Raw genomic sequence first — 15,985 nt, forward strand, 5'->3', positions numbered from 1 at the left:
TCTGGCCTGATCTTTCCCCCTGCTTTCCTCTCTGACCCTATTTCCAGCAACTCCTCATCTTACTCACTGTGCTCTAACCCCACTGGGCTTCTTTCTAGGTTTTGAATGTGCCACAGGGCTTCTGCACTTGCCCTCCTCTCTTTCTGGAATATTCTTCCCTCCAAGGGTTCACATGGCTGATTCCTTCTCATCTCATCATGAATGTGCCAGCTCAGATGCCTGTTCCTCAAAAAGATGTCCTCTTTCTCTCCAGCTAAAGTACATCAATCATTGTCTCTCCTATTACCCTATTGTCTTTATGATACCCATTGCTTTCTGCAATTTTCTTATTCATTTGTTCACAAACACAGCCTGTTTTCCGCCACAGAAAATTAGCTCCATCAAGGCAGAGACTTACCTAGCTCTCTGCTTCTGCCCAGTAGGCCTGACATCACAAGATTTCAATAAAAATTTTTAAGTGGAAGTGCTCTCAATGTTCCTTCCTTTTTTGAGGGTAGATTCTATGAAAAGAGTGCTTTTAAGCACTCTTTCAAAGAGTGCTATGAAAAGACTTTTTTAATAGTCTATTTACAACTCTATCTATCCATTCATTGCAGTAGGATGTGAAAAAGAGCATACTTTTAAATTTTAAGTTATTGCCCTGGCTGGTATAGCTCAGTGGATTGAGTGTGAGCTGCAAACCAAAGGGTCACCAGTTCAATTCCCAGTCAGGGCACATGAGGGGCAAACACACACTGATGTTTCTTTCCCTCCCTTTCTCTGCCCCTTCCCCTCTGTCTAAAAATAAATAAATATTTTTAAAATAAAATTTAAGTTATTTATGCAATTATCTGGTTGAGTATGTGAAAAGATCTTTAAAACACAAGACGATTTAGTTATTTCAGAAATACTTTTTTTCTCGACAGCTTTTTGGGAATTTATAAGCTATTGACAGTAAGTATTTCAAGCTATGAGGAGTTGGTCCTTAAGAAATCAGAATACTGGAAATATTTTAAGTTTGACCTTGAGAATTAAACTATGAAATCAACACATAAAGCATCAGGGCAAAGATAAGCAATTGCTTGCAAAAGACAGATTTGATCCCAGGCAGGCAAAACTTGACAACAACCAGAATTAGTTGTTTTATATTCATGATAAAGAAGAATCCAGTGTTTTCAGAAACACGACAGGCATGCTCATCAGGGGAGGAGAGTAAACTGTGAGTCACAGCAGGTAACCGTGGCAATGCCCATCCCACCAGCCTAGTGCAGGCTGGCCAACACACTAGCCAATAGTCGCGTGTTGCTATGAAAATGTAAACTCGAATTGAAACTATTTTTAAAATCAATGAAATTTAAAAATTGGCTCCTTTGGTCACACTAGCCATATTTCAGGTGCCAAACAGCCTCAAATAGCCTCGTGTGGCTAGTGGCTATCACATTGGACAGTGCAATTATAGAACATGTCCATCCTCACAAAATGTTCAAAGGGACAGTGTTGAAGAAAAAATGTGTCCCCTGACTCCAGAAGTTATATACAGTTATATAAAGAGATAGAGATATACAGCTGTATAGAGAGATGAATATATCGATCTATATATTTGATTTTAAAATAGAGTCATCCACTCAATTGGACACCACTAGACATTTCGGTGATAAATCTAAATCCCTTGTTGCAATGCCACAACCCCTGACAGTCTTGATTATAAGTCAGCTTCTCACTTGGCAAGGAGAGAACATACATCTCAGAGGACAGGAATGTCCAGACCCCTGGGCATTGATCCTTTTCACTAGAAAGATATTTATCATTCTTTTCCTATGCAGTAGTCCCTTGGTTTTGCTAATGTGAGTCTCCCCTCAATTTAACAGAGTTCTCTTTAATAAGTTGAATATGACTGTGTGCCAGAAGAAGCAGATACGGCAGTGACTAAGTCAACACAGATTGCTTCTCCAGGTTTGACCATTCTGAAATTATAAAGTTGGCCAGCACCCTCTTAGTCTATGGCAAATTCACTAGAGCAATGGTTCTCGAACATGCAATCATGAGCTTGTTGGGGATCTTACTAAAACGCCTGGTGCCTAGAACCCACCCTCGGGGACTGAGACATTAGTTTAGGGTAGAGCTTAGGCCACTAAATTATTTAGAATCTCGTTGGGAAACTCTGCTAAGTTTACTGAAGATACTGTTGGTATTCTGTCTGTAACCCCTCAAATTCTTTACCATGTTCATGCACACTGGTTCCCAGTGTTTTTGTTCCAACAGGTAGCACCAGTGTCTGTTTGTGGGTAGGCTGCTCTTGGTACTTGAACTAGAAGTGTTTAAAATTTACATTCCCTCATGTGTGCTGGCAAATAAATTCTCTAAGGTACATTGACCCTGACTGGGACAACCCTAAAGTGGAACCCACACTGTCTCTAGCATCATGGAATTGACCCCTGTGGAGCTTTGCTTATCATCCGTCCTTCCTGCTCCCACTTCCTCCCTTCCCTCCCAATCTCCAGTTTTTCCTGGATATATTTTCCAATACATCAGTTTCACAAAAAATTTTGTTTGGTTTCTGAGGAACCCAATCTAAATTAGGTATTGATATTCAGAGCCACTGAATTAATAAGAAGTCACTTACTGAGATTTTATAAAAGATAGCCACCCCCTTGGGTGGCCCTGCACCTAGGCTTGGTCCCATATTTTCCCATTCAGAAATTCTATAATGACAATAATAGTTTTTTGTCACATCATTGCAAACTCCCTGAGGCCACATTACACATTCTTCCTACACCCCAATGGTTGGAACTAGACCAAGGTGGCTGTCACTCTGAGGGTGTCCTCTATGTATCACTCGGGAGGCAATAGCAGCCTTGTTTCTTGCTGTTGCCTTACAGTGTGTATGTGCCAAATGAAATCCAGGGCTGGCTCAGGATGCATTCCTTAAATCTTCAATGGACTCAACTAAGTTTAAAATTAGCCTTTAATATCATTGGAAGATTATTATTTTCCACTTGAGTTCTGCCAAATTTCAGTTCCAATTGTCTGAAAGCATTTTATCTGCAGAGTAAATGTGTGAAGACAGTAGATATCTCAGAATTAGATAAACTCAAAGTCACGTGGAGTATCTCTTGGCATGTACCTTTGAAAAGTGCTCAGTTAGACTATAGCAGATTCACAAAGTATCTTGACTAGACTATCCTTCACTAGAACAATGGAAGAAAAAAAATTTTAAAGATTAAAAAGTAAAAAAATTATCATGGTTGTGCATAAGGATGATCCCTGCAAGATTTTTATAAGAGCAAAATATTGCCAATGACTTATATATATATAATCCAACAGTTTAGGATATGTTAAACAAATAATGTTATATCCATATAATGGAATAGTATTCCCAATGTTAAAGAAGTATTGCAAAAGCATATTCAAGGAGCAGCACAGAAGTGCGTGACACAGGTGGACAGGAAGGTGGGTAAGGCAGATAATGGCCATTATTTCCAATATCCATGTTCTCCTTCTTCTAAACTAATTGGACTCCCAATTTTTACAGAGTAAAAATTTTACCTTGGCAGTCCCAAATGAAGACTGCATTTTTAGGCTTCCATTTTTACCCCCAAGGGAGACATGTGACAACGTTCTGGCCAATGGAATGTAGACAGAAATGGTATATATAATTTCTGAGACTATTCTTGAAAAAAAGGAGGTAGAGGGCTGCCTTTTCCTTACTTGCTTCCTGGGTGTGAATGTGATACTTGGCGTAGTTAACCTGGACTCTGATTCTGGGAATAAAAGCTACAAATAGCACAAGAAGAGACAGGGTCCCTGACACTGTGGTGTAGCATACCAACTCAGTCTGCTTAACTCAGGACTTGTCTATAAAACAGAAAACTAGGTTTATGTTGTTTAAATCCTTGTTAATTTTGGCCCTGGCTGGGTAGCTCAGTTAGAGCATCGTTCCAATATGCCAAGGGTACAGGTTTGATCCTCAGTCAGGGCACATGTAAGAAGCACCCAATAAATGCATAAGTAAGTGGAACAATAAATCCTTCTCCCTTCCTCTTTCCTTCTCCCTAAAATGAATAAGTAATTTAAAAAATCATTGTTATTTTGTCTTTTGTTAGGCACACCTGAATGTAATTGTAATTGATATAATGACTAACCTAAAAGACAAGAGAAATCAACGTTAAGAATGGGGGGGGAGGGAATTTCAGGGGAAAAGAAGAAGGGTTTACAGGAACAAGTGTAAAGGACACATGGACAAAAACTAAGGGGGGTGGAAATGGGAGGGAGGGGGGAGCACTGGGGGCATGGGCTGGGATGGGAGTAAAAGACAGAAAACTGTACTTGAACAACAATTAAAATAAAATTTTAAAAAACGTTAAGAATGGTTTTGTCTGCAAGATTGGACTCCAGCTATGTTATTTTCTTCTTTATGTTCATCAATACTATGAAACTATTTTATAATTGACACATTTTAGGATTTCTTATATCTTATGGAGTTATAATTTATTTACATGCTAAAATGAATTCACCCATTGTAATCATTGAGTGACTGTTAGTAAATTTACAAAGTTTTGCAGCCATCATCAAAATCTAGTTTCCGAACACTTTCACAACTTCTACAGTTCTCTGATTCAGGTCAGTTCTTGCTCCTGTCCCAACCCTAGGCAATTACTCATGTTACTTTTAGAATAAGAAAAGTATATTTTAAAACATACCAGTTTTGTCAAGATCCATTTGTTCAGCACGAGTATAAATTTGGGACCATATTTCATTCTGGACCTTTTTCAGGAAGTTCTTACTGTAAGTTTCCAAGTCTGCATAGGACTGCAGTATGGAAACCGTCTGTCCTGGAGGGTAAGATACTGTTTCTTCTAATTGGGTATAGTTAGCCCCTTGGATGCCGACACCAAATACGGTTACGCCCTCCAGACGAAGTTTCATTGCAGCCTCACGCACTTCATCATCCGAGGGTCTCTGAGTGACCAGGACTGCGATCTGAGGCACTCCCTGGGCCTTTCTGCTGCCACTTGACTCTAAGAAACCTTCTCTCCTCAGCTGCTCAAGGGCAGCCCCAGCATTGGATTTCCCAGCCCGGACAGCAAGCTTCTGGATTTGCTCCTGAAATGCAGATTGACTGGTACTTGATTTCAGAAGAGAGATAGTCTCAGCTTTATTGCTGTAACTTGTAAGTCCAAGCCGCACACAGTTGTCCTTCACATCCAGAGAGGAGGTAATGTTCTCCAGGAAGCTCTGCAGGTTCCTTAGATTTTGTCTTGTCCCAACTGCCTCATCCACCAGGAACACAAGGTCAGCCAGTGAATCTTTCTCACAGGTCAAGGGAACTATGGGCAGAGAAAAAGCATGAGAATCAGCACAAACCACCAGCCCAGAGTGAGAAAGGCACTTTACAGATTGCCAAAAGGCTTTAGTGAAAATAGAGGTACTTAGGACAGATGAGATTAGCATTGTTTTCTTTGAATGAACAAAAGATATTCATTGTTGGTAGGGGTGGGCAGGGGAGAGGAACAGGGGAAAATGGGGACAACTATAATAGAACAATAAAAAATCTTTTAAATAAAATAAGCGAAAGATAAACATTATGAACAAGACGCACAAGGTCATTGACTTTAGACGCTTTGCATTGCTGTTTCCTCTATCTGAAGAATGCTTCTTACCAATTTTCCTACTGTAACAGGGTGCAGCCAAGAGGAGGGCCCCAAAAAGGGATGTGAGGGCCAGAACTCAAGGTGTGCAGGAAATATTAAGATGTCCTCACCCCTTCCCCCACACAGGTGTGAGTTGGGGAAGGGACAGACGGAGCAGGGCCATTGAGAGTTGTTTTGCATAGCAACAGCTAAGCAGCTAACTTCTGGCATGGTCATTTAACATATCTGTAACCTTTAACTGGTTTCATAGATATGTTAAATAGCTGTGGCTGTGCTCTGAGCCAGGGGGATGGAAGTGACTTCCACCCAAGAGTAACTAGGTGAAGGTCTCCTGAGTTACAGCGCCTGCATGGGAGCTTGGAGATGATTGGCTCCATGACATGGGGCCACACCTGCCCAGACTCACAATGGCAGCCCAGTAAACTTGGAATAATAAAGGAATGCTGGCAAGTGTAGCGGATTGTAGGAGGACTTGGAAATGGGGCTGCAAAGGAGGATTGGCATGGGGATTTAAACCCAGACACAGCAGCTATTTAAGAATAATAAACCACTAGGCTACGGCAGTGCAAGGAGAGAAAACCACATGCTTCTGGCAGAGTGGGGACCTTGCAGCCATGTGAAGGAGAGAGAGCCACAAGGCTTTGCCAGAGTGGCGACCTGGCAAAGGTCTCCACAGCTCTGGTGGAGAAAAGACCCTTGCAGTTTTGGCCAGAGTGCAGACATGTTGGGAATTGCTCTGCCTGCTTTCAGGAATTGTAACTACCCGCGATGGCTAAGGATGAGCAAGCGACCTCTGGAATGCTGAGCCACAGGAGACAAGGCTTGTCTCTGGTAGTGAATGCTGACTCAGTTCCCTCCCCTTGCCCCAAAGCATGGTTGGAAGTCAATGACGGGTAAGACTCCTCACAGAGAGAGGGGCAACCTAAGCCAGACTTGATCACTTGGGAAGCCATCATGGAAGGACTCGGAGGGCTGCAACAAAGAGGGAGAAATAAACCCTTGCCCCCCGGCTATGTGACATAGCCCAAGTGCCCATATCTTCTGGGAGAAGCGCTTCCTGGCTCTAATCCACTTAAGCCTGAAAACTTGTGTGGGGAGGCGGTGCAGCTCCTCGCCTTGCTAGAACAGGATCCAGGGTGATCAGGCATAAGAAAGAATTCCAAAAAATCCTGTGAAACATGCTTTGCTAAGAGTGTTTTCATTTATATGTTAAGGGTCCAAGCAGGAAATGAGTATGTCTCCCAAAGTTTCTGCAAACCCCCTTCCTGATAGACTCTGACTCAGACTAAGCCCTCAGATTTCTTTGAAATGTTATCTACTGTTTGATTTTTGCTGCCCTGTATTCCTGTGTATTACAACCCAATAAAAGCCCCAGAGGAAGGGGCTCCAGGCATTTTTTTTCTCTGAGAAACTGGCCACCTCTCCTCCCCAAGCAGATCATATCTTGGTAGTGTTTACTTTCATCCGTGGCAGATGGGGGGTCTTGAGGGCAAAGTCACCCTCACACAGACCCCTGCAGCTCTGGTAGAAGAAGACCACCCATCTTTGGGGTACTCCCTTTGGCCTCATGGCCTGGGAAGCAGGAGAGACTTTGCCTGAAAGAAGGGTGAAAGAACTCTTGCCAGTAGACCATGAGAAGGTGCCACATGGCTTTGCATTAATTAGAGATTCTGCCTGGATGGTGACACAGCTGACAGTGCCAGCAACCTGAAACACGGACGTGTGCTTCTTTTCCTGAGTTATGGTACCCCAAATTTGGGCAGGGGGAGAAGGAAGCACTGTGGGCATCTGTGGTTACCCTAAAGGACTTTGATATTTTAATAGGGACATTGGGCCACTACTTTAAGTCTGTATAGCCTTAAATAAACATTTCCTTTCCTTTTCACAAATCTCTGGCATTAAGAGATGTCTTTCCAAGAGGGCAGCAGACATAATGAACCTTGCCCCCTGCTCGTTCTGCAGCACTACTACACTTACCACCACCATAATCTTCATGACGGCCACCACCACTTCCACCTCTGCTACCACCACCACCACTGCCACCACCTCTACTACCAACAACCAGCAACTACCATGGGCAATAACAACCAACCAACAACCACCACCTCCAAAACCATCACCACCACCTCTACCCTTACCACCACCTTTTTCACCACCACTTCTGCATCCACCACCACCATTCCCAAGTACTGTGATACAGGGATGAATTAGAAATATTTCTGACCTTGGGGAGCTCACATTCTAGGGGGAGGACAGATGAGTAGATTATATTATTTCAGACAGTAGTAAGTGCTAGCAAGGAAAGAAAACTGACTCCAATGAGTTACTATGTGGGGGATGTAGGATGGGAACTAACTTCTCTGAGATAGAAAGCAGTGGAGGAAGGCCTCCCTGAGAGGATCACATTTGGGTGGAGATATGAATGAAGAGAGGATTCAGCCACATCTTGTTTTGAGAGAAGAGGAATTCTGGCAACAGTAGGAGGTGAGAACAAGTCAGAAGCCCAGAGTGGCTGGAGCCAGTGAGTGAGGGGAACGGTGATAAATGAGGTCAGGGGGAGGTGGGGAACAAATTGTAAGGATGACATATGATCTTAATTAAGTCTTTTAAATGTCATCCCAGTCACTGAGGGGAATTAATGAATTCAGAAATCTCAGTTAAGAAATAGCTCTCCTACTCCCGGCAAGAGATAATGGTTCTTGGACAAGGATAAGAGTATATAAGATGAAACAAGGGTAGTTTTTGTGGGAGACCATTCTTTGTGGCATGGGCCCAGCTCCCACTCAGAGATGCACAGGCCCCACGCCCATGGATAGGTTCTCCTGTGGGGAATCAGGCCTGCAATGTGCCTAGACTACTTTGAGTCTTGCTTTTTGCTAAAAAATCCTCACTCGGATTGGTGGCAAACACTTATTGCAAAATAACTTCCTAAAATTTATGCTAGACCTTCCAAGGATGAGTGTAACTGGTTCAACCACTTTTGCCCTTTTCATTTGCAAATATTTCTCTTCTGTGATGTGATTAACAGCATTGGCTCCTTTATTTTCTGTAAAAGGTAACCACCTAAAGCAACCTATGCATAGTAAAATGAAGACCATCATGTAATGTGCCAAGAAACCCAATAAAGGCCAGTCATGGCAAGGGCCACGGCTTTTGCTCCCCTTGAGAGAAAAGCCATGCTGCTCTTTTTTTTCCACCAGACTAGGTAGCCCGTATGAATGTCTCATTTCATCCATAATGACATGGAAACTGTGGGCTGGTGTCCACATCAAGTTTTGACACATGAATTAGAAGTAGAACACAGAAGACTTAGTGATAAATCAAATGCAAGTACTGAAAGACAAAGAGGATGTGGTAAAAAACTCCTAGTTTTTTTTATCTGAACAGCTGAGCAGATGTTGATGGTATCTTTTTTCAAGATAGAGAGGAAGGATGGTGGGAAGAAAAAGTTGCAAGGAGAATTCAAGAATTCCATTTCAGACACCCTAAGAACAGAATACTGTTGCAGATGCTGGGTAAACAGTTGGTTATATGAATCTGGAATCAAGGGCAGAGTACACCATATGCACATAAAACTCCTATTCCAAGCACAGGTGGAGAAACCACAACTGAGGAAAGTGTAGCCAAGAGATGAGCTCAGTGTTGCCGAGAACTACCCAATAGGATTAAGAGCTCCAGAAGCCAAATGGCACGTATTACTTATCTCAGTCCCTACCTACTGGTGCCTTGTGGGAGTCCAAAAATATCTGTGGAATTAAAAATAATTCTCAATAATCTGCCAGTGTACTCTAAACCCTACAAAGTTGGCCAAAACATACCCTCAGCATGATCATCTAGGTTAGTGTTTATTTGTGAATTATTAATAGTAGTAACCTCTCTGCCAAATGCCATACAAACCACCTTCCTCATATGAGAAGGTAATCACTTTATAGGTAAGGTAACTGAAGCTCAGAGGTTAAATAACCTACTCAAGGCCCTGAAGGGTTGAGCCAGGGTTTGACCCAGACCTTCCTGATTCCAAAGCAAAGCCCACATTCCTAACCTCTAAAGGGAAGGATAACCTTGTTGTACCATACTGCTGTGAAGTGAATTAGGAGGAGTGAGAGAAGCATCACACAGAACAATCTAAGAAAGTAGAAAAGCCCTATTGTCCTGGAGAACTAATGCTAAGCAGCCACCTACAGCGTTGAAGCATGTCCAAGGTCCCTGAGGTGGAGGGTAAAAGGAAGGTTTTTTTTTCTCTGGGAGAAGATACACACATGCCATAAGAACTTTCTATTTCCCCCAAGAGAGGAAGAGTGAGGGACAAGGAGAGTGGAGAGAAAGGGACTCTCTAGCACCTCAGGGCCCATACTAACTGTGGCAGAGCCTTTTAGATACTCACAAAATCCACTTCCTCTTCTTGGGCTTAGAGCTAGACCTGATTTCCTAGCTTGACTTGGAGTTAGGTAGGACCATGGGACTAAGATCTGGCTAATGAAACGTGAGTCACTTCAAAGCTTAGCCCATAGAACCATCTCCCATCTTCCTTCCCTTCAACAAGCTCTATACCAATTCCCAGGGCACCTTGGAAGTCTTATTTCAATACAGAAGAGCCACCACCAACCTAAATATCTGAATAGATGAAACACAACTGGTCACCTGGAGCACTGGCCCTATGGTATTACAAGGGAAATAAATAAGCTTCTTCATTATTCAGGAAGTCTATTTGTTATTAAGACCTAGCTTGGCCTGACTACAAAATTGGCCCATAGCTATAGCCATGGAATTAATGAATGGTAGAGCAGGAAGGGAGTTTCAAGGTCACCCCCACTCCCATACTTTATATATGAGTATCTGATGCAAGGCTCAGGGAGATGACATCGCTTCTCCCAGTTCACATAGCCAGCAAGTGGCATTGTGTGGGTCTTCCAACCTTGCATTCGGGGCACTTTGTACCACACCAGGTGACTTCTTTGGGTCCTAGAGGTAGATAGCACCTACTCAGAATAGCCCACCATGGCAAACTGAGTAGAGAAGCAGCCAGGAAAATCCATTATGCTGGGGACTCTTTCTACCTCAACTCTGGAGAAAATGACTGGAAGCTCTCGCCAGTACAGCGCACTCGCCGAGGACCTCCTTTCAGCTGTACTGGCCTGTTCTACCTGCTCATCAATATCACATGCAGAGCTTCCTGGCTCATTTTGCCTCTTCCTTACTAAGGCTTCCTGGGATCACTTCCCAAGTGAACTATTGGCACTCAAGAGTCTTCTGTTTCAGAGTCTTCATAAAAAAACTTGCTTAAGACACAAAAAAGCATTTCTCAAGTGAGAAGGTGTGAGTCATGGGGGCATAAGTACTGTCAGCCTCAGGAATCAAGAATGAAAGTGGATGAGGGGGTCATCTACTTTCCTGCATGAAATACAGCAGTTGCCCAGGGGCACAAAGGAAGGCAGTTGTGGCAACTGGCAGTTCTGGTGGGTGGAGCTGCAGAGATAATAGATGGCCATCTGGCCTGGGAATCAGCATTCCCCCGAAAGACACCAGCTACAATGACTGGAATGAGGTGCTGCTCTCAGGCAGCTTTGCACACAAAGACATCAACTCCTGAGAGGACAGGTCTCTGCTGTCACTGGAGACATTCTTGATGGTGCTCAGAAAGCAAGTCAGAGAGAATTTCACATCAGGGGATATGAGAGCTGAGGGCTTGACTTATATGAGTGAGGCACTGAGTCAGTTCCATCTGAGCTGCTTTTAATTGATCTCATTCATCCACAGGCTTGTTAGGAATATTTCCAATAATTCTTCAATCCCAAGATCCTGTCTACTGTAAGATGCACTCTTATTAAATGGCAGCACTTCAGGATTTTTTTAAAGCACAACTGAAAGACATATCCTAATATAAAAAATGTTAAAGTGTTTCTCTCATGTGAAAAATATAAGCAAAAAATGACTCCAGCCCTGGATCATATGGCTCAGTGGACTGAGCGTTGGCCTACCAACCAAGTGCCGCTGGTTTGATTCCCAGCCTAGAGCACATGCCTGGATTGCAGGCCAGATCCCCAACTGGGGGCACATGAAAGGCAACCACACACGGATGTTTCTCTCCCTCTCCTTTCCCCTCCCTTCCCCTCTGTCTAAAAATAAATAAATAAAATCTTTTTAAAAAATGACTCCAGGGCTGGGAGGAAGAACGAACAAAACATCTGGCTTCAGCAGATCCTGATTCTCATGAAGGAAAAGATAACAGTGGAGGAGGGGATGAGCCAACTCAACATATGTCACCTCAGGACGGCAGCTTCCTGCCTGGCATTACTGCGTCACTGAAGCTATGTCCTTCTCTGCCCCACCTCATTCTAACAATATGGTTCCCAGTTAGTATCACTACCTATTCATCGACAGGCATGTATTGCATATGTACTGTGTGGCTCACACAGTGCCAGAACTGTGAGAAAAAGAGGACAGACGAGGACCTTCCTTACCTGTAAGACTTGCGCACATTCACTCATTAAGAAGCAGAACACCGGCTGCTCGTCAGGCACTGTGCGGGCCCAAAGAACTCAGAGATAAATAAATATAAGTTGCCAATTCACCCTTCAAGGTGCTACCAGCTCATTGGCGGGGGAGGGGGACAAACCCAGAAACGGTAATTATGCAGCATGGCAAGTGCTGCTGTCATCGTGTGCACAAGGAACTGAGAGACCCAAAAAAGAAATTTGAATGGAAAGCCTTTCAAGAGGATGTGACAGTGTGGTTGAGACTTAAATGGTGACAGAAGTGATTCAGGCTCTAAGAAAGCTAAGGGGTGGCAGAAAATTCCTGCCAGAGAAAATGGCACAAGCAAAAGGCAGACACAAGTAAGAGTAGCCTGTGCTGTGTAGAAATTTCCAGTACTTCACTCTGGAAACCCAGAAGAGGAGCTGGAAGACATGAGGGTGGTGAGATGCAGATCCGATCACATGGGGATTGGGTGCCACTCAACCAAAGGGCCTTCTTACCTTTTACATCAGTGTCAACAGCCCCTTCCTTGTACTGAACCGCGTCCTTGATGATCTGCGTCATGTTCTGGGAGAACGCGCTGAGGTCCCTGACCGTTCGGAGGCTGAAATGAAACTGACCCGTGGCCATGGCCTTCAGGTTCTCCTCAGAGGCTGTCTGCAGCCCCACGGAGATGATTCTCACCCCGTCTTGCCGCAGAGCCTCGGAAGCCTCTTCCACGTCGTCCTCGGATTCGGCCGAAGCCAGCACCACCAGAATCGGGGGAAACAGTTTCTTGTCTCTCCCGTTGGCCGGGCCGGAGAAGTAGGTCCTGTGAGCCTCCTGGAGAGCATTCCCTACCCGCAGGGAGCCGCCCATGAACGCGAAGTTCTTCTTGAGGTGGCTCAGCATGGGGTTCTTGCTCTTGAAGGTGTTCAGCTGGAACTCACTGTGGAGCCTGTCACTGTACTGGGCCAGGGCCACGCGGTATTTGTTGGCCTCTATGGGGAGACTGTTAATCATCTTGTTGATAAATGTTCTCACGAAAGGGAAGGACTTAATTCCCAGGTGATCAGAGCTGTCCACCAGGAACACGACATCTGCATACTGAGGTCCTGGGCCTAGCAAACCCAAACACAGAGGTTACTCAGCTGTGCATTTCAGACCCCAGTGCTCATTTGAGACTACGTCCTAGTTCACGCCCCTAGTTAAGGGCAACCTAGAGCCCCAACAAAAGTGTCTTCTAGATGTCAAACAGAAGAAACTGTACCTGTTTTTACTAAAATGCCAAATAAAAGGACTTTAGTAAATTAGCCAATAAATTTTTCGTTCTGAATTCTATGCCAGAAGGAATCAACATTTTTTTTCTCTTTTTGGTTGTTGACTCCCTAAACTCTGATATTGTATTAAAGAATAAACATGATACCAGAAAGTTTCCAAGTCATCTGTGGAGTAACAGCAACTTTTAAAAATAGTATCAAGTAATCAGCTGTCTTGGGTTGGAAGATTAGAAGCAGATTGGAGACAGGGATTTGGCGAAGGGCTTCACTGGGGGAAGGCAAGGTAAAGGAAGCAGGAGATGGGCCAAGGAAGATGTCTTCCCTTGTCCTGATTGAAAGGGACTTTGGGGTATCACTTATACTAGAGTATCAATTATACTTTGAGACAAGAGACAGTTTTTTTGTATTCTCTTATCAGTCACTTATTGGTTGTAAACCATCACAGGGAACTGGAGGGAAGGAGCAGGGGGTTAGGGACACAGCCTCCCAAGCAAAGTGGCTCTGGGAAAGCTGAGAGCCATCCTCCAGAAACAGTGGGGAACAGCTCTGAGCTACTGCAGGCAACATGGCAATATTCACAGTGGCTGGTGGTGTGGGGGTGAGGGTGGTGTGGGGTCCAATGAGCTGGCCTGAAAAAAAAAGAGTCTGAGCCAGGGGAGGCACCACCAGTGTCTACTTTAGCAGTCACGGTCAGCTAACTGCACTCTCGAAATTAGGGAGGTCCTGGTAAATGTCTAACATCCTCCTTTCAAAGTAACTTAGAAATTCACCAGGAGACTCTAGGGTATCAGGAAAGCAGGAAAAAACCTAGCTTTTATTTTCTTTCTCTTTCTTTCCTTCTTTCTTTCCATCCTATCTATCTATCCAACTTATTTATTTATTTATTTATTTAGGCCAAGATGGTAACTGACCTATAAAACAAATGAGTAGACTCTATTCATAGGGACAGGAAACACTAACATGTAAGAAAATCAATGAGTAATTAGAGCTTTTCTAGCCGGGTGTAGCATAATTCATGACTTTTGCCCATGGCTTTCTATCATCTCTTCAGAGATTAAGTTAGCTTGATATTACATACCTTCAACTACAACTAAGTGCTACGCACTTTGATTTTTTAGTAAATAAATAAACAAACTCCTTGTTTCTCTATTTGCTAAAATTTTGTTGAAAGATAAAATTCTTTACTTTCCTAAATAATGATAATAAGCATAAAATATACTGGTACCTGGGCTCTGATCAGCCAGTGTTTCAGTCCAAAGGATTAGGACAAAAATAATTAGCAGGTTCTTCATTTTGTTAGTGAAGGTCTCTTGCTTTTCTTCTGTAAAAAATGTTACTTACAATATGAGAATGTCTCAGAGTATAATAAGGAATAACTACTGGAAAAGTTGGATTAGAACACAATGCACTGTACACAGAACAAGTATTTGTCAAGCAATACCAAGTGTATTTAAAAGCATTCGGAGTATTACTTGAAAATTAATGCTAATGTTTGCTGAACCCTTACCACAGCTCAGAGACTTTCTCAGTGCTTTATAGCTCTCATGTGATTTAAACTTCACAGCATCCTTCCAGGGAGGTATAATTACTGTAGCTATGTGACAGATAAGAAAATAGGTGAGGAGTATCTTGCTAAGAGGTAGAGCCAGGATCCTAACCGTGGCAAGGTGATTGCAGACCCAAGTTCTTGACCATCGTACAATAAGCCTTCTGCAAAATCTGTGTCCTCACCAAATGTATGTGGTCACTATTCTTTGCCCTCTATTTTTATGCCATCACTGACTATTGTATGTGTTCACAACACATGGGCCACCAAAGAAAGCCAACAGCTTTCCATGCGTTTTCTTTATTGAACCCTTGTGAAAATCATTCTCTCATTTATGGTTATAATCGGTTTTACAAATTACTTTACCTTTAGCATTTCCCTCCACACAGTTTACAGCCAATCAGAAATCTCCATGGGAAATTATTATCTTACAGGAACCCTGCCAAATCTGAGTTGTTCTTTATAAAAAGGAAGATAGAGCAAATGACCAATACTAAGAAATACAGCTGCTTTAAATGAGATACCAAAGGTATAAGGGCAGGTTTTCACTCTAGAATTGGATTTTCTGGCAGTTTCTTTCTTTAAAGCTGCTGATCAGCCAGGAAACTGAGAGAAATCACTGGAAGCTAGACTTGGAAGAGAACCTATAGATCATTTAGGTTAAACTTGAATTTGCTAAGGAGGATCCACTAACTAAGTGGCCCAGTAGTTAGTGCCCAAATCATGTCAACAATGACTTTCAAATCTATACTCATCATACTGTAATATACCATGTATTTTAGTCATTAATTTTACTGAGATATAACTCACACACTATAAATCTTAACAACCCCTTTTTTGTAAAAGTTACCATATTTCACCCTAGAATTTATTTCTTGTTGTAGGGGGGGCTTACTGTTGTTCTATTACAGTTGTCCCAATATTTTCCCATTGCTTTCCTCTGCCCCGCCCACCCCCTGCTCCCATACAGTATGTAATTCAATGTGTTTTATTATAGCCACAGGAATTTTCTCCATTATCACTAATTCCAGAACATTTTCATGACCTTCCAAAACAAAACCCATACCAGTTAG

At 43.0% G+C, this 15,985-nt stretch overlaps 1 protein-coding gene across 1 annotated transcript in view; it reads right to left on the reverse strand.

Annotated features, from left to right (window-relative positions):
- The window catches only part of COL6A5 (collagen type VI alpha 5 chain), a 117,033-nt gene that overhangs the window by 82,399 nt on the left and 18,649 nt on the right, over nucleotides 1–15,985 (reverse strand). Inside the window, exons 2-4 of the mRNA XM_037143925.2 lie at nucleotides 14,592–14,687; nucleotides 12,608–13,207; nucleotides 4,680–5,306 (exon numbers count right to left, since the gene is read on the reverse strand). Of these exons, the coding sequence (XP_036999820.2) occupies nucleotides 4,680–5,306; nucleotides 12,608–13,207; nucleotides 14,592–14,658 (1,294 nt within the window). The 5' untranslated portion in view covers nucleotides 14,659–14,687. The remainder of the gene's footprint in view (nucleotides 1–4,679; nucleotides 5,307–12,607; nucleotides 13,208–14,591; nucleotides 14,688–15,985) is intronic.

The sequence above is a fragment of the Artibeus jamaicensis genome, unplaced genomic scaffold (assembly GCF_021234435.1).
Source record: "Artibeus jamaicensis isolate MK-2021 breed Jamaican fruit bat unplaced genomic scaffold, CSHL_Jam_final contig_519, whole genome shotgun sequence".
Classification (NCBI taxonomy): domain Eukaryota; kingdom Metazoa; phylum Chordata; class Mammalia; order Chiroptera; family Phyllostomidae; genus Artibeus; species Artibeus jamaicensis.